Here is a 24,437-nt window from a genome sequence, read left to right on the forward strand (position 1 = left end):
CGAGCCCAGGAGCCCCCCATTGTTGCAGAGCCCAGGGGTCAGGACCCCCCAGAATGGGCAGTGTCTTTATCGCATTCTATGATGTCCCTTACGAAGGCAATTGAGTCCCTTCGAGGCCCGGGCAGGGTCAAGGATGGTGGTCTGCCAGCGGAAGACAGCTTGTCCACGTCTCAGGACCCTTCGTCCGTTAGGGGCCGCTCCAGCACCAGACAAGCTCATGGTAAGAGAGCTCGTTCTCCGTCGGCCGGGCCCTCTGGGGAGTCGGCGGCGATTTTTAGGGCATCTCGTTCCCTGTCGCCAAGCTCAGGAAGCGATCAGGACGAGGGCGAGGAGGAGGAGGAGGAAGCCTGGAATCCAGAAAGCCTGGGATACCAGGACTCGGTGGACAGCCTCATTGAGGCGGTCAACCAGACTTTAGAGATCGAGGATGATGTGTCCACGGCCTCAGGTCACAAGGTCTCCTTCAAGAAAACCAGGCGTCCGCATAGAAGGTTTGCCACACATCCGGAGTTCGAGGAGCTAGTCCAGAAACATAGGGAACACCCGGATAAGCGCTTTGCAATGCAAAAGGCGCTGCAAGCAAAGTATCCGTTTCCTCCTGAACTCCATAAAGGGTGGGTGGAGTCGCCAGTAGTGGACCCACCGGTGTCACGTTTAGCATCAAGATCGCTATTGTCGATACCCAGCGGTTCTTCTATTAAGGACCCAACTGATCGCCTCATAGAGGGGCTTGCCCGCTCAGTGTATGAGGCAGCAGGGTCGGCTCTGGCCCCCTCCTTTGCGGCTACCTGGGTGGCTAAGGCCATGGTTTCATGGGCAGACACTCTGCATAGGGCCCTCCAAGACAGGGATCTGCCCGCGGAAATCTTGGAGGTGACAAATCAGATATCAGGAGCGAGTGATTATCTCGTCGGCGCCGCTCTGGATGCGGCCGAGTGTTCTGCTGTGGCAGCAGCAAATGCGATCGCCGTAAGGCGAGCATTATGGCTGAGATTATGGAAAGCGGATTCTATCTCTAAAAAATCCTTGACCTCATTGCCTTTTCAAGGCAATCGGTTGTTCGGTGAAAAGCTTGATAAGCTTATCTCAGAAGCCACAGGGGGGAAGAGTAGTTTTCTACCGCAGCAGAAAAGTTGGCCGGCATTCAGGCAGACGCAGAGGCGTTTTCGGCCCTTTCGTAGCTCCTGGAGGTGGACTTCGGCCAGGGCATCCACCTCCGCAAATGATGGTCAGATTAGAGAAAGGCAAGTTTCTTACAGGGCCAATCCGCTGGGTAGAGGCCGAGGCCGTTTGCCCAGAGCGAGGGGGGCCAGATCACAAAAGCCTCCAGCAAAATGACTCGAGGCACTTCGTACCTACGGACGACAGAGTGGGCGGACGCCTACTAAGGTTCAGCCACGTTTGGGTCGCAGTGGCACGCGACGCTTGGGTGGCAGAACTGATATCGTCCGGGTACAAGATAGAGTTTGTCGGACTCCCGCCACGGCGTTTCTTCCGTTCCCGGCTCTCCGGAACAGAATCGCAGGCGGAAGGTCTGTTGCAGGCTATAATGACGCTACAGCGCAACGGGGTCATTGTCCCGGTGCCGAAAAGCGAAGAGACGCAAGGTTTTTACTCCAACCTGTTTTCAGTCCCCAAAAAGGACGGGACAGTAAGGCCAGTACTGGATTTAAAGATCCTGAACAAGTTTATCAGGGTCAGGCGATTCCGGATGGAATCCCTCCGTTCGGTCATTTCAGCCATGGATCCAGGGGAATTCCTGGCCTCGATCGATGTGCAGGATGCATATCTACACATCCCGATTTTTCCTCCACACCAGAGGTTCCTACGTTTTGCGATCGGAGGGCGACATTTCCAATTTGTTGCTCTGCCCTTCGGTCTGGCCACTGCCCCCAGAGTCTTTACAAAGATAATGGCGGTGGTTATGGCCATCCTGCATGCTCGGGGCATAACGGTACTACCCTACCTGGACGACCTTTTGGTAAAGGGGCCGTCGTTTCAGGCGTGCCAGGAGAATGTCGGTATCACTCTGGATACCCTGGCCCGCCTAGGTTGGCTGATCAATCGGAACAAGTCGTCCTTGGTTCCGGCTCAGAGAATCGTATTTCTAGGCATGGTTTTCGACACCTCCCAGGGGCTGGTGATCCTCCCTCAGGACAAGGCGCAAAGGATCAAACAGGGGGTACGGAACCTTCTTCAGCCGGGCTCCAGATCCATCCGGTACGGCATGAGTGTGTTGGGCAGAATGGTGGCGGCGATGGAGGCAATCCCGTTTGCCCAGTTCCATCTCCGTCCGCTTCAACATGCGCTCTTGTCAGCATGGGACCGAAGGCTGCTTTCCCTCAATCATCGGTGCAGTTTGTCTCCACCGGTCCGACGGTCTCTCCAGTGGTGGACTCGCGACTCGTCTCTGGTTCAGGGGAAACCCTTTCCCCCGGAACAGTGGTTGGTGGTGACGACCGATGCAAGCCTGCAGGGTTGGGGAGCAGTTTTCCAGAGTCACACAGCCCAGGGGCGGTGGTCCTTTCGGGAGGTAATTCTCCCGATCAACATTCTGGAGATACGGGCAATACGATTGGCCCTGCAACATTTTCAGCGTTGGCTGACAAACCGGCCGGTGCGCGTTCAGTCGGACAATGCTACAGCGGTAGCGTATGTGAACCATCAGGGGGGCACGCGCAGCCAGGCAGCCATGCGCGAGGTCGGGCTGGTACTGCGTTGGGCCGAGAAAAACCACGTGGTAATTTCAGCGGTGCACATTCCGGGAATCGAAAACTGGGCGGCGGATTTTCTCAGCCGACAGGGGGTCGCGGCAGGGGAGTGGTCCCTGCACCCCGAGGTTTTTCAACAGATCTGCCAACGGTGGGGGACACCAGACGTGGACCTTATGGCATCCAGAGAGAACGCCAAGATTCAAAGGTTCGTCGCTCGATCCCTCGACCCGCAGGCAATCGCAGCAGACGCTCTGGTGCTTCCGTGGAGCCAGTTTCGGCTCCCGTACTTGTTCCCCCCGCTACCTCTGCTTCCAAGAGTCATCAGAAAGATAAGGAGAGAGAAGGTTCCAGCAATTCTGCTGGCCCCAGACTGGCCTCGGCGGGCCTGGTATGCAGATCTGGTTCAACTAGTGGTGGACGTACCCTGGCGTCTCCCAGATCGGCCGGACTTACTGTCCCAGGGGCCGATCTGCCATCCGAACTTAGGGGCCCTGTGTTTGACGGCGTGGCCATTGAATCTTGGCTGTTAACACAGGCAGGATTCAGGCGCGATGTGGTGGCCACGATGGTGAGTGCCCGAAAGCCTTCCTCGGCGAAGGTATATCATCGGACTTGGGAAGTGTTTTTCCGTTGGTGTAGGGATCGCGGAGTGGCTCCTCTGGTTTTTTCAATCCCCAACGTACTGGCTTTTCTGCAGGCAGGGCTGGACGCGGGATTGGCTCCGAGTTCGCTCAGAACGCAAGTCTCGGCCCTGTCGGTGCTTTTCCAACGAAAGGTCGCTTCGGTCTGGCAGGTTAGGACGTTTATGCAAGGGGTCGCACATTTAGTACCCCCCTATAAGGCACCGATGGAATCATGGGACCTGAACTTAGTGCTCAGGGCCCTTCAGGAGCCTCCCTTCGAACCGTTACAAGAAGTCTCCTTACCTTACCTGTCCAGGAAGGTCGTTTTTCTGGTAGCGATAACATCTATTAGGCGGGTTTCGGAACTGGCGGCTTTATCTTGTAAACCGCCGTTCCTGACTTTTTATAAGGATAAAGTAGTCTTAAGGCCAGCTCCCCCCTTCTTGCCGAAGGTTGTCTCTGCATTCCATATCAACGAAGACATTGTCTTACCCTCGTTTTGCCCGGCACCGGTGCATAGGGTAGAAAAGGCATTGCACACCCTGGATCTGGTAAGAGCCCTTAGGAGGTATGTGACAAGGACAGCACCATTCCGCCAGACAGACTCTCTATTCGTGATTCCAGAAGGGCGGCGGAAGGGACTCGCTGCGTCCAGAGCGACTTTGGCCAGATGGGTTCGTCTGACAGTCCAAGAATCATATCAAATCAGTGGCACGCCGGTTCCGGCAGGGATCAAGGCACACTCGGCTCGAGCAGTGGGTGCCTCATGGGCACTGCGACACCAGGCTTCAGCGGAACAGGTGTGCAAAGCAGCTACCTGGTCCAGTTTGCATACGTTTGTCAAACATTATAACGTACATACCCAGGCATCCTCGGATGCAAGCCTGGGAAGAAAGATTCTCCAGGCAGCAGTTGCGCACCTCTAATCAGGGGCGCAAAATAGCATGGATTGGGTGAGCTAAGATCCCGCCCAGGGACTGCTTTAGAACGTCCCACAGTCTCTGTGTCCCCCAATGAGACGAAGGAGAAACATGGATTTTTGTGAGTACTCACCGTAAAATCCTTTTCTCCGAGACGCTCATTGGGGGACACAGCACCCACCCTATTAGCCAGTTGGCATCTATTTATTTTGAATTATACAAATCCTTATGTAAGGATCAGGGTGGTCCCTTTTTCAGACGTACAATTTCTTGCCTGACTTTAAGGCGCGTTCTCCTACTGCTTATGCACTAAACTGAGTTACGCCCGGTCTGGGGGCGAGGGTGTATGCGGCGGAGGAGGAGCTAACTCTTTTTTTGTATACTTAGTGTCAGCCTCCAGACGGCAGAAGCACACACCACAGTCTCTGTGTCCCCCAATGAGCGTCTCGGAGAAAAGGATTTTACGGTGAGTACTCACAAAAATCCATGTTTCCTTATTGTAATTTTTAAAATGTAAAAAATGACAATATATAATTTTTTTGGCCTAAAATACAGAGAAAATGTGTCATCTTTAACTTTAGCCCTTTTAGAGATCATTCCATCTTCAACTTGCTTAACTGGTTACAATAACAGTAATTTTGACCAGGGATGCCCAAACTTTTAAATGCCACTGTGTGTGTGTGTGTGTATGTATGTATGTATGTATGTATGTGTGTATATATATATATATATATATATATATATATATATATATATATTATATATATATATATTATATACACACACACTATTTAATAAACTATATAAGTGGCAAAAAAACAGTTTTCAACAAAAACATACTAAATAACATTTGTGCAGTCTATTAATTTTTTCTAAGACATAGAATTGCCTCCATCAGATCCTCCTTCATAGATGACCTCAAATCTGACCTAATAATTTTAAGGCTAGAGAACAACCTCTCTACAGTAACTTGGGTTGGAGGCAAAGCCGTAACCACATGGACAACATCTCTAACAATTTACGGGTATAAAGGAATTGCCTTATGCACAGTCAGTTTTGATGAAACATTTTGCTGAAATATGGTCAATCTGCTTGCTATAGGAGACGGAGTGAAATCTTTTTCCTTGCGGCAACGCTTTGGCTGCTCCATGTCATCAAAATACATGCCAAAGTCAAACTCCTCATCTGATGAGAACATATGGCAGCAGTAGCACTCTCAGGACCCAAGTCCTCTTGCGCCTGGCAGTCCTCCTGTAGGCCACTCTTCCTAACTGCTACCTCAGTCAGAGCTTCTTTTCCTTTAGTAAGCTGTTGATCATCAAGCAATATACGATAACTTGGGTCCACATAAACAGCTGCCAGAAAAAAATTATTTTCCAACAGCTGTGTCTGTCTCCATTTCATTGAAGCAGAAATGCCATCTGCGATTAAACCTCCTCTTTGGGACAGGCAAAATAGCAAGTTCTTCCACTCCCTTATGAAAATGCCAGGAGTTAAATCCTCAGCTTGTAATTTTTTAGTCACGGTAAATAGGTGATTAAGCAATTCCTTCAATTCAGCCACCTGTGTCCATTGACCTTCATTTAGGGTTACCTGAGGGTTCGCCATATCTATAAGAAACGGTTTTAGTTCAAGCAATCGCTCAATCATTAAATAAGTGCTGCCGCACTGAGTGGCTTGATCGACAATTGCCCCTTTCCCAACACGTCTCCTCAAAATGGAATTTTCCAATCAGATTTCCAGCATGTCCCTCTTGCAGACTATCTCTTATTGCCAGCTGCAGCGTGTGCACAACTTTCTCACTTTCTCCAGCTCGGGGCCCAGGAATCAGATCCTGTGCAGGGCAGGCACCCCTCCTCTCTCTGGTGAAGACGGCAGAAGACAGGACAGAGGAGGGGAGATTGCCCCCTGCAGTCTGGAGCCGGTGCAGGATGGGAGCACTGCAGCATACAAGTGAGTTTTGATAGGTTCCCCCCCGCCCCTCGCTGGCTACGGCCATGATTCACACACAGCGTGTTTGCGGATCCGTTTTTTGCAGTAAAATGCAGTGACTGGGCATCCCAGCAAAGTCAATGGGTTTCAAGATATGACATTCAGACACATCGTTTTGTGAGGATCCGTTTTTGGGCTGAATGAGCATGTCAGTTTGGGTGGCGTTTTTCTAATCTGCTTTTGCTATTGAAAAACATTATCTATGAGCTCAAAAACCTTTCAGGTGATAAGTTTTTTTTGAAAATCTGATCTGCTTTTGCAGCTGAAAAACGTATCCTCAAAAAACGCTGTGTGTGAATGTAGCCTTAGATCAGGAATAGAACAGCCATTTATAGGATATTTCATAACTTTCCCAAATTCCTATGAAAAAATATTCAGCACATTCTGCACTGAATTACTGTACCCAATTTATTATATACTAGCTGAAGAGCCCGGCGTTGCCTGGGCATAGTAACTAACTGTGGTTAGTTATAGCAAATTATAATGATTATATTGCACATAAAAACATTTCACATCATATATTCAACACTACAGATTTGCAACACAAATTAACTAAATGATTACCCAATTATTGACAGTATTTTTTTTCAACTCATTCAAGAGCCTTTTGATAAACGTGTATCTGTGTATCTAACCCTATCCTGTGTGATAATGTCTGCTGAGAGGTGTGTACCTAATCCTCTCCTGTGTGATACTTTCTGCTGAGCTGTGTATCTAATCCTATCATGTGTGTTACTGACTGCTCAGCCGTGTATCTAATCCTATCCTGTGATACTGACTGCTGAGCCGTGTATCTAATCCTATCCTGTGTGATACCGTCTGCCGAGCCGTGTATCTAACCCTATCCTGTGTGATACTGACTGCAGAGCTGTGTATCTAATCCTATTCTGTGTGATACTGTCTGCTGAGCCATGTATCTATTTCTATCCTGTGTGATACTGACTGCTGAGCTGTGTATCTAATCCTGTCCTGTGTGATACTGACTGCTGAGCCATGTGTCTAATCCTCTCCTGTGTGATACTGACTGCTGAGCTGTATATCTAATCCTATCCTGTGTGATACTAGGCTCCCCCTGCAGTCTGTGTCAGAGGGTGGTCTGTGTTGGCACGGTAATAAATTGTGTTATTTCCAGCTTTACAGAAGGACGATAACACCATAGAAATGTTAAGAATAATAGGCAAAATTGTTTGGAGAATTGGAACGCGCTGGATTAAAATTTCGCCTCACAACATAGCCTGTGACGCTCTCGGGGTCCAGACGTGTGACTGTGCCAAATTTTGCGGCTGTAGCTGCGACGGTGCGGATGCCAATCCCGGACATACACATACATACACTTTTTTTTCTTTCCCCATGACAGCACCGCAGACATGAGAGATGGTATCTGCCCCCAGGAAACAGGAAACCTGTAGCAGAGACATAAGAAGGGGGCGGCACCTCTCTTCCTCAGTTTGGTTTCCTGTTTCCCGCAGGCGGATGCCGGTTGCAGAGTCCGTACCTCCGGAGGGATCCCCCTCTGATGTCGTCCGGTCAGGAGGCCGAATTCCGCGGGGAGAGGCAGCGAGGCGTGGTGGCGCGCGCCTGTCAGACCAGCTCGGTGGGCGCTGTGAGTGGTGTCCTCCTCGTGAGACTCCCTGGTGGCCGCTCCAGTGGGAGGCTGGGCTGGGGGAGGCGTGGCCACCATGACGCTGGCGCCGACTGAGTGGCGACGGCTTCTGGGGTCTCACCGGAAGTGACGTCACACGACGGGGGAGCGGTGTACTGGGCTCTTCCGGGCGGGAGCAGTCCCAGAAGCGCGCACCGCTCCTCCATAAAAAGGAGGCAAGGCAGGTGCCACTGGTCCCTGAGAGGCTGCACACAGGCTTCGGAGTTGTAGAGCCAGATCAGCAGCGGAGCGCAGATATGGATCCTGAAGGCGAGATGCGCGCGCAGGAGGAAGAGCCACCTGCTACCGGGGTACCCAGAGGGCCAGGTGAGTGCCTTTTGTAAGGCAGCACAATATATTAACAACTGCCCTATGTATGTCTTCTGTAGGGAAAGGCCACATCAAAGCACAACAAGGAATCTGCATTATGCAAAACGGCACTAGCTAAATCTTATGAGAAGCGACTTTGTCGCTCGTGCATTAAAAAAAACAGTGGCCGAAGAGTCACCATCCCTGCTCCAGAGCATTAAAACTATGATCCGGGATCAAGTAAAGTCGACGGTAAAAGATGAATTAAAGGAGCAGACTACACTTGGCTCCGATATAACTACTGCTTCACCCCCGCCCCCACCTCCTCCTCTCCCTCCCACAGAAATAACTACAGACATAGAGTCTGAGGAAGAACAAGGGGAGATAGGGCCCTCGGACTCGGACCTAGACTCCTCGGACGAGGAAAATGGTCGTCCATATTTCCTTTCTGAGGACATTGGGAAATTACTAAAGCTTGTAAGGTCCACAATGGGACTTCAAACACCAAAAGAGCCAAAGTCAACTCAAGATGCTATGTTTAGCAATCTTGAGGGGACAATACAAAGGTTTTTTCCTTCCATGATAACCTGTTAAATTTGATCAAGAGGGAATGGAAGAAACCCAACAAAAAAATGTCCATACCGCAGGCGCTCAAACGTAAATACCCGTTTGATGAGGAGGTATGCGATAAATGGGAAAAAGCTCCCAGGCTAGATGCCGCCATTGCTAGTACATCCAGGGGAATAGCATTGCCATTTGAGGACATGGGCACCTTAAAAGATCCCCTTGACAAGAAAGCAGACGCTTTTCTAAAATCTGCTTGGGAAGCATTGGCTTAGTCATTTAAGCCGGGGGGTGGCTGCCACTTGTACAGCGCACGCTATGGTCAAGTGGTTAGACGAATTAAGTGACCAAATTAAGAATAAATGCCCTAGGGAGACACTACTGGAGGCAATACCTTCCCTACAGAAGGCAGCGGGATTCCTGGCTGATGCCGCAGTAGATTCTGTCCGAGGTGCCGCCCGTGCCTGCGCCCTTTCAAATTCAGACCGCAGAGCACTTTGGTTAAAGAACTAGTCGGCAGACTTCCAGTCAAAGGTTAAACTCTGCGCCGTCCCTTGTGAGGGTCAATACCTGTTTGGGAAAGCATTGGACGAAATTTTAGAAAAAGTGTCAGATAAGAAAAAACGGTTTCCACTCCCCTTCCCTAGGCGTCGGTGGACTGAAGCTCGCTCGTCCTTTCGTGGAGCAGGGAACAGAGGGAGCCGAGGGCGGCCAGACGATAGAACCACGCGGGGCAGACCCTGGAGGGGAGAAGAGAAAGGATTCCCCTTTAGTAAAACCACACCGAGACCCGATACTAAGCAATGACGCCAGGGCGGTTGGGGGAAGGCTTCGGTTCTTTGTCCATCAATGGGTAGCATTGCCCGCCTCAAAGTGGGTAACCGACCTGTTAGCCGAGGGCCTATGACTAAGTTTTCTAAGCCTTCCACCTCAAAGAGTAAAAGTGACCCGGGTAGCCAAAAAGAATCAGGCCACGCTAGAAAAGGAGATTCAACTCCTCATGCAAAAGGAGGTACTAATAAAAGTACCGTGTTATCAAGTAGGGAGAGGATTGTACAGCACTCTGTTCCTCACGCCAAAACCAGATGGGTCACTAAGAACAATATTCAATCTCAAAGCCCTGAATCAATACATCAGAACAGAGAAATTCAAAATGGAGACCATGGGGTCAGCAGTGAAGCTACTCGACCCGGGTTGCTACATGGCAGTAATAGATCTTACCGACGCCTATTACCATGTCCCAATATGGGGGGGAACACCAACAATATCTAAGATTGGTAGTAGAGATTGCTAAAGTCCCCACTCATCTACAGTACCAGTGCCTACCCTTCAGGGTATCAGTGGCCCCTCGTATATTTACAAAAATCGTCGGGGAAGTAGCGTCCTTTATAAGAAGGGAAAATGTCCTGTTGGTACCCTATCTAGACAATTTCCTCGTCATAGCAAACGACAAGCAAAATTGCAAAAATGCAGTTAAAAAGGTCCTGGAAATATTAACCAGGTTAGGCTGGATGATCAATCTAAAAAAATCCAAATTAACTCCAGTGCAGTCACAAGAATTCCTTGGAATTCAATTGGACTCATTAAAACAGCAGTGCATTCTTCCAGAAAGGAAAGTTGGGGCTATCCAACAAAAAATACCAAGGATACAATCCGGTCGAGCCATATCAGTAAGAGAGGCAATGTCGGTCCTGGGCACGTTAACAGCAACAATCCCAGCGGTCCGGTGGGCACAAGCCCATACGAGAGAACTACAGTGGCAGATCCTATCCGAACAGGAGAAGGGTCCTTCCAATTTAAATCGGGAGATCATTCTCTCACCTCAAGTGCAGGAGTAATTAAAATGGTGGCTGAGCACTGAAAACTTAAACAGATCAGTGCCCTGGACTACTCAAAACTCGGTGGTACTGACCACGGACGCAAGTCCGAGTGGTTGGGGGGCACACATAGAGAAACGAACCCTACAAGGCCAGTGGGAACCCAGAATGAGGGATGCATCCTCAAATCTAAAAGAACTGGCGGCTGTGAGGCGAGCCCTTCCCCTAGTAAAGCGAGAAGTGCAAGTGAGACATGTCACCATATTATCCGACAACAACACGGTCATAGCATACATAAACAGACAAGGGGGTACAAGGTCGGCAACCCTTATGGCAGAGGCCAGGGAATTATTCACATGGGCTTATTGGGTACACATTTAAAGGGGGCAGACAATTATTTGGCCGACTATTTAAGCCGTCATGTACTACATCAGGGAGAATGGTCCCTAAGTCAAAAAATATTTGGGGAAATCTGCGCTGCCTGGGGCACACCAGAAGTAGACCTGTCTGCTACCAGGGAAAATCGAAAAGTGGACAGGTTCTACTCCCTAAATCCAAGAGAGCAACCAGAGGGGGTGGATTCGCTACTACACCGGTGGAAATTTCATCTGGCCTATGCATTCCCCCCCATTTCCATTGATTCCAGTAGTCTTGAAAAAGAACAGACAGGACAAAGCTCGAATAATCCTGGTTGCGCCCTTCTGGCCGAAAAGGGCATGTTCACATGGCTCAGATGCATGTCTATCTCGGACCAATGGATCCTCCCAGATACCCCGAATCTGCTATACCAGGGCCTAGTAGAACACCCCAGGGTTCACAGGCTGCACCTCACTGCGTGGAACTTGAGAGGGGACTCCTTCTAGCAAAAGGGTTCTCAGTCCCGTTAGTAACCACCCTGCTCGCTAGCAGAAAGGAGGTAAATACCAAAAAATTTGGGAAAAATTCTTGCAGTTCACGGGCCGACAATGGACTGGGGCGGCCCAGAAAATACCAATAAAAGAGATCCTAGAGTTCCTCCAGAAAGGACTGGATAAAGGTCTATCCACAAGCACAAGTGCAGGTATCGGCCCTGGGTGCGTTGTTTGATCAAAAACTGGCTGATCACCCATGGATCTATAGATTCATTCGGGCCTCCTTTACATCCAGGCCCACAAAATTAACATCTAAGGTATCTCCCTGGGATCTAAATTTAGTATTAAGGGCACTGACAGCATCTCCATTTGAGCCTATTGCTTCCATCTCAATAAAGGTGCTAACGCTAAAAACAGTACACCTGGTGGCCCTAACCTCATCTCGTCGTGTCTGCGAGCTGCAGGCAATATCTGTAAATCCACCATATACCACCTTTTTGGATGATAGAGTGATCATAAAAACTGATCCAGCCTTCCTACCGAAGGTAAATTCCAAATTCCACAGGGAGCAGGAGATAATTTTGCCCTCGTTTTGTCCAAACCCCAAATCCCAGGGAGAGAAAACCTTCCATTGCTTAGATGTCAGACGTTGCCTGCTTCAATATATAGAAGCCTCAAAATCATGGCGACAGTCTTCAGCCCTTTTTGTCTCCTTTCAGGGGACAAACAGGGGTAAGAAAGTTTCAAAATCAACAATTGCGCGATGGCTACGTATGGGTTTTGCACTGGCTTATTCTTCTTTAGATCAGACTCCCCCACTGGGTGTAACAGCTCACTCTACAAGAGCCATAGCCACATCCTGGGCTGAAAGGGCAAATGCTTCGGTTGAGCAGATCTGTAAAGCAGCAGTATGGTCCTCACCATCCACTTTCTTCCGACACCTATAGACTAGACCTAGGGCCCTCAAATCTGGCCTTTGGGAGAAAAGTGTTGTCTGCTGTTGTCCCACCCTAGGAGTCTATTCTATCTTTCCTCTCATGTCTGCGGTGCTGTCATGGGGAAGGGAAAAAATGATGATTACTCACCGGTAATTTGATTTTCCAGAGCCATGACAGCTCCGCATTGATCCTGCCCTATCTTGGTGATGGTTGTGTGGTGCACCAGAAAATTTAAAATTGTATCTGGATATGTAAATCTATGTGGAAAAAATATATTAAGGAAATAAATAAATAATAAAGGAAAAAGATGGTGAATATTAGTGACACTGTTATATAACATGTATGTAAACTAATAAGGCGGTTACCCTTGCATACTCTGAAACAAACTGAGGAAGAGAGGTGCCCCCCCCCCCCTTCTTATGTCTCTGCTACAGGTTTCCTGTTTCCTGGGGGGGGATACCATCTCTCATGTCTGCGGTGCTGTCATGGCTCTGGAAAATCAGATTACCAGTAAGTAATTATCATTTTTCCCGATTATGTACATAGGGGTAAAATTGTTTGGTGAATTGGAACGCGCGGGGTTAAAATTTCACGTCACAACATAGCAGATCCCAATCCCGGACATACACACACACACTCATTGAGCTTTATATATTAGATTTTAGGAGTCGGTCCATTTTATACCGACTCCGACTCCACCAAAATGAGCACGACTCCGACTCCACAGCCCTGCTGAAAAGTATATAGTGCAAACTATAAAATTGTTGCAGGTTAAAACGGGCTAAAAAACGAAGTGAGAATAGATAAAAAAAAATGTTTTTAAAAATGAACATATATTGGGTATCACAAGACTGATCTGTGAAAATATAATTACCATATTTTTCGTATTATAAGATGCACCAGACCATAAGACTCGCCTCAAATTTTCAGAAGGAAAATAGGAATAATGTGCCAAATGGGGATCTGTCTTAGTCTACAGTCCGAATTCAGTTTACCGGGGTGGGTTGGGGGATCAGCAGCTTTGGTGGAGCGGGATCACAGGGGGTGTACAGTGGTCCGGCGATATGACTTCCATCCCTGGATGGTGCGGCAGGTGCGGTGGCCTCCGGGAAATCTCATCCCAAGCTGGTGCGGCAGGTTTGGCGGTGGTGCTCGAGGCTTTGGCGGCATCTTGGGGAAAGCTCGGAGGCCCCGCATATCCATTGCTGTGATGGCGTGGCCTCCGAGAAATCCCATCCTAGGCTGGCGTGGCAGGTTCGGCGTTGGTTCTCTGTGGTGCGGTGGGCTCTGCCGGCATCTTGTGAAAGCCCGGAGGCCCCGCATTTCCATTGCTGCGATGCGGTGGCCTCTAGGAAAATGGCTAAAATTGAGATATCAGCAACCAGATCTCATCCCGAGATCTCAATCTGAGCATGCGCCGCCACTGGCGGCCATTTTCCCGGAGGCCACCGCATCGCAGCAATGGATACACGGGGATTCCAGGCTTTCGCAAAATGCCGGTGGAGCCCCCCGCACCACATAGCACCACCGCTGAACCTGCTACACAAGCCAGCAGCAGCCTGGGAAGAGAATGTGATCAGCCTCGGACCGCCACAGAAACGCCCGACTCCTGCTGCCGCCACAGTATTTGTAAGTATAAAATAGATATGACAGGCTCAAACCCCAACTTAGGTGCTCTGGGGAAAAAACAAGACTAAAGTATAGGAGTAACCCCGGCACACTAATAACATGAAAGTAAAGTCTTCTCAACGACAGTCTTTAATTGTTGTGATTTTATTGATTGTGAAAAAAAGGGTGGTGTTACAATCCAAAAAAGGGTTGTGTTACAATCCAACGTTTCAGCTCTACTTCTCGAGCTTTCATCAGGGATATGACTAGATCCTTGGTTTTGAGGTGTGTATACACACCTTATACAAGTGGTATAGGTTTGCCTTTGTAATCCAGCTGCTGGAACGGTACCTATAGTAACCACGATGTGTAGGGTCAGCACGTGACTCCCGTCCTTGTGTCCTAAATCTAGTCAGGTGTGGAGGAGGCCGGCCTCCTCCACACCTGACTAGATTTAGGACACAAGGACGGGAGTCACGTGCTGACCCTACACATCGTGGTTACTATAGGTACCGTTCCAGCAGCTGGATTACAAAGGCAAACCTATACCACTTATACACACACCTCAAAACCAAGGATCTAGTCATATCCCTGATGAAAGCTCGAGAAGTAGAGCTGAAACGTTGGATTGTAACACCACCCTTTTTTGGATTGTAACACCACCCTTTTTTTCACAATCAATAAAATCACAACAATTAAAGACTGTCGTTGAGAAGACTTTACTTTCATGTTATTAGTGTGCCGGGGTTACTCCTATACTACAGTATTTGTAAGGACTGCATAAAGAAAGATGATCAAAGGGCAAACTAGTCATGTATAAAACACAATTTTATTAATACAAGATTAAAATCATATTACCAATTACTGGTACAGATAGAGCAGTGTAAAGTGTGAATCGCTCAAAACACTCAAAGACGCTTAGGTCCGGGGTAACAGGCACCACAGGTGAAACAAATGGGCATAGTGGGTACTACAATACATTTTATAACATATAATTATTAAGACTTCAGCACGCATTATATTACTAAGTGTTACTATACACACCATGCTAATTAGTATGTCCCATATATGGCTATATTTGAGGAGAGCACACAGTTTAGGCACCGTTTTTTTAAAAAGTCTATATACTCAATGTCCCTGATATTAATCACATGGCTGTTATTAATGGGTCACCGAGGAGAAAAAAAAAAAAACAAGCTAAGTCACAGAAAACCAGAGAGTTTGGTAACTATGCAGATTGCAGATCCCTGATCCTAAACACACAACTAGCAGCAGCCGTGGAGCGTACCTACGATGAATCTAGACGCCTCGTCACAGCCGGAGGACTAAATCACCCTAAAGCAAGAAAAGGGGAAAACTAACTGCCCCAGAGCAGACCCCAAAGGAAAGACAGCCCCCACACATGTATTGACGGTGAAACAAGATGAAAGCACAAACACAGGCAGGAAAATAGGCTGAGCACACGATGGGGCCTAAACTAACTAGAAAGGAAAGGAAAGACACTGTCTGCAAACTGCAAAAAACCCTACAAAAATAATGTCCAACACTTCTGATAGCAAAATTAACCCTGAAGTCACTAGACTTCTCCCACTATATCAGCACTCTGAAATATTCTGAGACAGAGCAAAAAGAGGCCAATCTAATAAGGGACAAAAAGCAAATTGGCAAATACAGGTAAATAAGAGTGGAAATTCAGCACAGCCCCAGCCGGGGCTGGCTGACCACACAAAGAACTGAATAGACCAACAAAATCAAGTGTGAACATTAGCAGAAAAACTTAGCTTTAAATGACTGGAACAGAGCTGAAAAACAAGACCTGACAAGCCAGAAGGAATCACCAGCACCAGAATAGGGAGTCGGCTGTCTTAAATCCAGTCTGAGATTCCTGAGGTCCAATCGTCATCCTCAATATCAGGTGGCAAATCTCTACTGATTAAATCAGCCTCGCTACCTCCTGTTACCACCAGAGGGAGCCTGGCAGGAGAACTCACAACTGGTGGATCAGAAAATGAACTCACAACACATGGCATAGTGCCTGTACCCTGTGTCATGCACTCACACATGGTTAATTAGCCTAGTAGTAGTACCCTGTGAGTCCCTCATACCTATGACTATTAAGGAATTCATAGCATATTGCGTGGTCATTACCTAATGGCGTCGGCGGTACAGGGTGCCGTGGTCCCAGGGCCAGCGCGTCCGCCCCGACGTGCGTTTCGACTCCTTTCTCAAGGGGCTTGACATTCAAACTGTGTCTCTCCATTATATATCCCACGGCTGTAGCGTGCATAGCCGCCCGGCCGGAAGTGACGCTCACCACCCGGAAATGACGCACTCTGTTGCTCGGATACCGGCGACGTCACGTGGTGGGCTGAGCCTGGTCGGGTCTAGTCCACTAATTGACGTCGAGAGCCAGCGGGCATGGAGGCAACCGAGCCGCATGCGCGTACAGGATGAGAGCGCGGAGACACACATCTCCATACATACTGTGAAAAGACAGTGCACATCTTATTAAAAGAACCGTTCATAACGGGACCTGGAATGGACTTAGCCACACAATGTAATAACACTGAACTAGTAAATATGATATCAAAGTAACTAGTCACCTATCGAAACAGGATAATTAATAATATAGATAAAACCTGATCACCATACCAAACAGCATAAGACAAGGTATATTAATATTGGCAAAAAGTATAGATATTACAAAATATATATACACATTTTAATATCACATATATACATCTATATATCTATCATATCCTGAAAAGTTCAAAAGAAGGTGTACCGGGATTTTTCGCTCACGCTGTATTTCTTCATCAAAGCTGGTGTACAGCCTACAGGGACTCTACGTCACCTGTCGCCAGCATCATATCATCCTCCAATTGCAGGCCATCTACCCGCCTTAGCAACTCCAGTGTCTTTCAAAAAAGATGGCAACCCCTCTACCAATGGCTGTAACTTGGAGTCTATCCATCGATTAACATGTTCAAGGTAGTTCCCACTGCCCAAAATAATCGGGCGACCAGGGGGCGTTTGCGCGTCTTTATGGATTTTAGGTAATAAGTAGAAGATCGGGTTGGTCGGCTCCTGTGCAACCAATGCCATAGCCAGCTCTTTTGTTATTGCACCCACCTCGCACGCCCAATTAATAATGCAGACTAATTTAGTAGAGAAAGCAGACAAGGGGTTAAATGTCAATTTTTTGTAACAGATGCTGTTGTTGAGTTGTCGAAAGGCCTCCTTCTCATAGTGTCTTAGGCCAAACTACATTTCCCCCCTTGTCTGCGGGTTTGTAAACAATATCAGATAGATTTTGTAAGACGCGCTGACGACCCCGCTCCTCCATAGATAGATTATCTTTAGAAATATATCGTGGAATTTCCAAGAATCCTTTGGCTACAATCTGCACAAAAAGATCCACATTAGGGCAGGATGATAGCAGGGGAAATTTCTTAGTATTTGTAAGTATATTCCGACTATCAGACGTACCCCCATTTTCCCAAAAAAATTTTTGGGAAAAAAGTGTCTTATAGTTAAAAAAATACCTATACAGTGAACCACTAAAAAAAATAAAATATATCTGAAAGCCAGAATTTATATTTTTCAGTAATCATATCTCCCTCTGAAAAAAACAAAAAAAATTCATTGCAACACGATCAAAATGTCCTAAATGATAATGATAAATATATACCGTATATACTCGGGTATAAGCCGACCCATGTATAAGCCAACCTCCTAATTTTGCAACAAAAAACTGGGAAAACGTATTGACTCGCGTATAAGCCTAGGGTAGAAAATGCAGCAGCTGCTGGTAAATTTCAAAAATAAAAAGATACCAATAAAAGTAAAATTAATAGAGACATCAGTAGGTTACATGTTTTTTGAATATCCATATTGAATCAGGAGCTCCATATAATGCTCCATACAGTTCATGATGGGCCCAATAAGATGTTCCATACAAAATACGCCCCATATAATGCTGCACAAAGGTTAATAATGGCCCCATAAGATGCTTCATAGAATATGCCCCATATAATGCTGCTCCATAAAGGTTATGGCCCCATAAGATGCTCCATAGATTATGCCCCCATATGCTGCCCCCATAAGATGCTCCATAGATTATGCCCCCATATGCTGCTCCATAGATTATGCCCCATATGCTGCTGCTGCTAATTAAAAAAAAATACACACTCACCTCTGTTGCTGGGGGACAGGTGCCAGGGCCCTGAGCAGGCTGGGACAGGTGCTGGTATTGCTGCTGGCTGAGGACCCTGGCACTGGCGATATTCACCTGTCCCCGGTCCATCGCTGCGCCCGCTCTGTCTCTTCCGGGTCCCTCTGTCAGTGACTGTACAGGCAGAGGGCGCGGCACACACTAACTACGTCACCGCGCCCTCTGACCTAACATCACAGCCAGAGGATGCGGAGGACAGATTAGCGCACAGTGATGGACCGGGGACTGGTGAATATTGAATATACTTACCCCCTCCAGGTGCGGTCTCTGCAGCCCCGTTCTCCCACGGTCTCCCTTCCTCCCTTCAGCAGTCACGTGGTACCGCTCATTAAATGCATGAATATGCGCATATTCATGTCTTTAATGAGCGGTACCACGTGACCGCTGAAGGAGCCTGAGACCGGGAGAAGCAGGGGGCTGCAGAGACACGCCGGGGGGTAAGTATGATCTGGCACCCCCGCTTTTCCTTCGCCGCAAACCCGGTTTATGACTTGCGTATAAGCCGAGTGGGGGACTTTCAGCCCCCCAAAAAATGGGCTGAAAATCTCAGCTTATACGCGAGCATATACGGTAACTACAGCTTGTCACGCAAAGAAAAATGAAACACTTACGGGTCTCAGAAAATGGTTCAGCAGAATGAGCCTGTGAGTCCTGCTTTCCCTGGCCACACGGGTTGACTGTATACAGGTAGAGCTGTCAATCATTCTGCGTGGGTGGGGAAAGCAGGACTCCACAGGCTTTTATTTCCAGGCAGTATTTGCATAATACCGAATAAAATAGTAAACCTGATCGTAGGCTGCATCAGGAGAAGTCTGGCTCCCTTTTATTGTGTTTATACCTACAGTGTAGAGTATATCCAGAAGGTGGCTGGTTGTCGGACTGTACCCGTAGAGCTGGGATCCAGATACACTGACGCAGAATGGTCGCAGAGTCTGATGACTGTCAATGAATTCATCACTAATTATATTCTGGATCAGGTAGGTAACGGAGCATATAAGTGTGATCCAACATACACTGATGGGCTACTGGCCCTGATCCATCACCAGAAGGACATGTAGGGCTGCTGGAAAAGCTCTGGTTACAGCCATGACTTCTCTAGGGCTTTGTTATTGATGGTCTATTCTGAGGATAGATACATGAAATGGAAAAGGAGGGGTGCACTACTGTCATATCTCAATCTCCAGTGGCGTGCAATACCTAGCCTGTGAGCAGAGAAGCAAAAAAAAAATGGAGACAAAGACTAGGCTAATGATGGTATGCACATCCCAATAGACAATAAAAAAAAACCCTTTATTTCATATTGGATACAATAAGCTAAAAACATTTAAAATACAAACAAAGAACCAATGACCCAGACACCCCCAAAAAACAGGTAATATGAACCTAAGATGTGGCCCATATTGGACTATTCATAGCCTCCCATAAGCAGGTACATATCATGCAATTCTATATAGCAAGACAGCCATGTACATTGCAGGCAAAGATAAGGCAGAAAGACAGACTTGATATCAAGCATATAATGTAAGAAAAATTGTAAATCCTAACTGCCCTAAAGCATGTGGAACTAACCACAGAATGAAATTGCCTAGTGTAAAAGACGCCCAAGAATGGTTATACCATGGCTGAAATTGCAAAGTTGCAGTGGATGCATAATGAGCAAATTAGAACCACCTGACACAGGTCAGAGCAGCAAGAGTCCCAAAGGGGTTAAAGAAAGGGGGTGGTAGGCAGGCCCCACGCGTATAAAAGAGTAGGTTTAAATACCTGTACCAGTGATCAGAGAGGCGGAGCGATGCACAGCAAAGACACTGGAACTCGTGGACACACCAGCGTTACAGCTGTATCGCTGGAAGTAATAATCAGACATCCTAACAGCAGCACATGCGCACTGTATGACACTGGTCAGAAAGTTTATCATGGTGGCCATAGTAACGGCCGCACGTGCGCATATCATGCCACAGACTGCAAACAAGGCTGCCTGCAAAACACAAAAATATGGACAGACGCAGAAGTTTATTTGTAGTGGTCTAGGTAACAGCCATGAGAAAAAAAAAAGTTTATATAAATGTAGGAGGCCGGAATGACGGCCATGCTGTCACCGTCGCAATAGCGCATGCGCGCTACGTATTAATGGCCCAAAGCTAGTATCAGCCATGCTTACACTGGTCAGAGATTTTACTGTGGCAGTAATAATGGCGGCCGTGCGTGCACACAATGCCACAGGCGGCAATCCATGACCCAAAGGTAGTGACAGCCGTGCATAGACTGGTCAGAGCGTTTGCTGTAGCGGTCATAGCAACGGCCGCACAAAAAGGCAAGCGGCAAGCAGGGCTGCCCCCAGAGCAAAAATCCAGAAATGCTCAGAAATCTGTGCAGCTATATCATCAAGATGGTAATCAGTCATCATGCACATTATGCATAGATAACCCAGGAGTTTGTTGGAAGGAGGCATAATAGCCATGCATGCATACAAAGTGCCACCAGGGGCAGTCAAGCCACCTTCAACAGAAATCTGCAGCTGTGTGCAGAGTCTAACAGCGGCCACATTCACATGATTTGGAATTGGTTCGGTTCCTGGTGAATTTCTTGGCCGGATTAATCCTAGCATTTTATGGACTTTCAACCCTGGACAGATAGATGTGTGTGTGTGTGTGTGTATATATATATATATATATATATATATATATATATATATATATATATATATATATATATATATATATATATAAAATATATTTAGTTAAATTATCCGATTCATTAGTTTAACAATTTTCTTGAATACTAATCTTTCACCGGCTGTTCACTTCCAGGTTATTCACCCATCGTCTGATTTTTTTTTTTTTTATGTTTATGCACCTTGATATATCTTTGCTTGTAATATAACAGGATTATAGGGGTATTAGGAATGGTTGGTTACCTATGCATTACAGGGATATCTTAGTAGGACTTGTTGCCCCCCTTTTGAGATTGTGGGTTTATTTATTATTTTTTCTTTTGGATTTATTCATCTTACTATATTTCTTTTGGTATTTGCTCACATCATGCAAAATGTAAAAATAAAAGGGTCTTGCATTGTTCATATCTATTCCCTTGCTTACTGCTGGTACCAGCGCGTGCACAAACGCTGCCCTTTCATATATTATCCATTAAGCACTTCATAAGTGGTGATCATTATGCATATTAGTGAGTATGGGTGAACAAATGCACTTTGTCATGATTTTATATCCAGATTTTTTTTTTTTTTTTGAGGCGGATATAAAATACATGTGTGACATTCATATGTTGGGGGCAGCCTTATTGTCTGCACATGCCACTTTATGTTCATTTTGTGCTGTGACTTTGGTCACCGCCAAGCAATTTTTGGTTATGACCATATAATTGTGTTTCATTTTATGCGGCTTCATATGTGCATGTGTGGTCGAGAATGTGGCCGCTGTTAGGCCTGTTTCACACTTCCGTTTTTTCAAATCCGTCAAAATCCGTTGGTTTCCGTAAAAAAACGGATCCGCCATTTTTTTGCAGGATCCGTTTTTTTTGTCCCATAGACTTCCATTAGTGGTTACCGCGGATCCGTCAAAAAAACGGATCCGTTTTTTTAAAAACGGATCCGTTTGCATCAGTTTCCGTCAAAAAAACGGAAACGGATCCGTTTGGCGGACACAAAAACGGAAGTGTGAAACAGGCCTTAGACTCTTTGCACACAGCTGCAGATTTCTGTTGAAGGTGGCTTAACTGCCCCTGGTGGCGCTTTGTATGCATGCATGGCTATTATGCCTCCTTCAACAAACTCCTGGGTTATCTATGCATAATGTGCATTATGACTAGTGTTGAGCGATACCACCCGGTATTGAAAAATATCGGATTGGATTGGATCGGCCGATATCAAAAAAGTATCGGGTATCGCCGATACGGATCCCAGAAGTCCCATTCAAGTCAATGGAACAGAAATATCGGAATTAAAAAAAACCTTTCTTTCCTTGTAGGTTAATTCTACATGAAGAAAAACAACTAATAATAATGTAGAATGTATTGTGGGAGGTGTAGGAGACATTAAAGGCATAGAGGTTTAGCCCAACCAAATGGAATAGCAGGAATTATTTTTTTTTTAAAGATGTTCGGAGTTACAAAGATATTGACTATGTTAACCTCTTTTATATTTTGTCAGATATGTATGTTTCACTACTTCCATACTCTTCACCTTCTTTTTTACTTCTCCCACACTTTCTCCTTCATGATCCTCAGTAGCAGCATCTTTTTCATCAACTTCTTCTTCACCTTATTCATCTTCTTCTTCACCTTCTTCCTATTATTCATTTTTTGTACATTATTCATCTTCTTATTCAGCGATTATTCTTCTTCATATTCTACTTCTTCGTCTTCTTCCTATTCTTCTTCATCATATTCTTATTTGTGTCAGGCATTCCTGTAGTTGTTATCTATAAAAGTTTGAAGATTACACCTTCCGTTCTGCCTGTCACAAAAGATTTACAACAGGATTTGTCCGCGTTCAGTTTGGCCTGCAGCAGCAGGCATTTTCCAGGGGCACCACGAGGAGGAATGGACTCACCCCCATACACTGCTTAGTCTTCTTCTGCTTATAATTTAGATAATATTTTTTGCTCTGATTTTTAGTCTTATGCTTAATGTTCTTCTGCTTTTGGTTCTTCTGCTTCTTCGTCTTCGGACTCTTGTTGTTCTGCATCTTGGTGGATGTCTTCATGTTCTTTGTCCTCTTGGTCATCTTCTTCAGGGTCATCTTTTTGTTCGTCTTCGGTGTGGTCTTCAGGGTCGTCGTCTTCAGGGTCATTGTCAGGGATATCCAGAGTGAGAACCAAAAACCATATCCACAAGCTTGAACTTGGAAAAGTAGCAGAAGGTACAAGAAGGCTGAGTAACTGCCAAGAACCAGCTGACGGTACTGGAACCCGGATGGGTAGCAGAAGGAACAAGAGCCAATGGAACTAGCGAGGACCAGCTGACGGTGCTGGAACACGGTTACTAAGCAGGAGGTACCTGTGCTACAAAGCGCTACAAAGGACCAGCTGACATAGCTGGAACTCGGATACCGAGAAGGAGGCACCTAGGCCAAAGGCACTGCCGAGAACCAGCTGACGGTGCTGGAACCCGGATGGGTAGCAGAAGCTGCAAGAGCAAATTAAACTAGCGAGGACCAGGTGACGGTGGTGGAACCCGGAGGGGCAGCAGAATGAACAAGAGCCAATGGCACAACCGTGGACCAGCTGACGGTGCTGGAACACGGTTACTAAGCTGGAGGTACCTGTGCTACAAAGCACTACCAAGGACCAGCTGACGTTGCTAGAACTCTGATACGGAGAAGGAGGCACCTAGGCCAATGGCACTGCCGAGAACCAGATGATGGTGCTGGAACCTGGATGGGTAGCACAAGGTACCCATAATAAACAAAGTTGCAAGGCCGCGAGCAGGCCACAGTTACCGAAACCCACAGTCCAACAGGGGGTGCTTGTCCTATTGGCACTACGGAACCAGCCTTTATTACCAGAACCCGCACAGCCCACATAGGAAGCACCTAAACGGCAGGCATCATAGACTCAGCTAACCCGACCGCAACACGACAGGACAACGTATTGGTGGCTCAAGTGACGTTGACACTACCCGGAAACAGCAGGTATGCTGGAACAAGGCTGGGCAGAAGGGAGTACCCGTGCCAAAGACACTGCCGAGAACCAGCTGACGGTGCTGGAACCCGGATGGGTAGCAGAAGCTACAAGAGTCAATAAAACTAGCGAGAACCAGCTGACGGTGCTGGAACCCAGAGTGGCAGCTGAAGGAACAAGAGCCAATGGCACAACCGTGGACCAGCTGACGGTGCTGGAACACGGTTAATAAGCAGGAGGTACCTGTGCTACAAAGCACTACCAAGGACCAGCTGACGTTGCTGGAACTCGGATACCGAGAAGGAGGCACCTAGGCCAAAGGCACTGCCGAGAACCAGCTAACGGTGCCGGAACACGGATGGGTAGCACAAGGTACCCAGAATAAACAAAGTTGCAAGGCCGCGAGCAGGCCGCAGTTACCGAAACCCACAGTCCAACAAGAGGTGCTTGTCCCATTGGCACTACGGAACTAGCCTTTATTACCAGAACCCGCAGCCCACATAGGAAGCACCTAAACGGCAGGCACCATATACTCGGCAAACCCCACCGCAACACGACAGGACTATGTATTGGTGGCAAAGTGACGTTG

The 24,437-nt window shown here is 47.2% G+C and overlaps 1 protein-coding gene across 1 annotated transcript in view; it reads left to right on the forward strand.

Annotated features, from left to right (window-relative positions):
* LOC141057119 (lysine-specific demethylase 8-like) overlaps nt 1-24,437 on the forward strand; it is a 58,589-nt gene that overhangs the window by 17,788 nt on the left and 16,364 nt on the right. Inside the window, exon 5 of the mRNA XM_073553666.1 lies at nt 19,057-19,189. Coding sequence (XP_073409767.1) covers nt 19,057-19,189 — 133 coding nt within the window. The remainder of the gene's footprint in view (nt 1-19,056; nt 19,190-24,437) is intronic.

This window comes from Dendrobates tinctorius, unplaced genomic scaffold (assembly GCF_039654945.1).
Source record: "Dendrobates tinctorius isolate UK_male_01 unplaced genomic scaffold, ASM3965494v1 ptg000202l, whole genome shotgun sequence".
In the NCBI taxonomy this organism is placed as follows: Eukaryota; Metazoa; Chordata; class Amphibia; order Anura; family Dendrobatidae; genus Dendrobates; species Dendrobates tinctorius.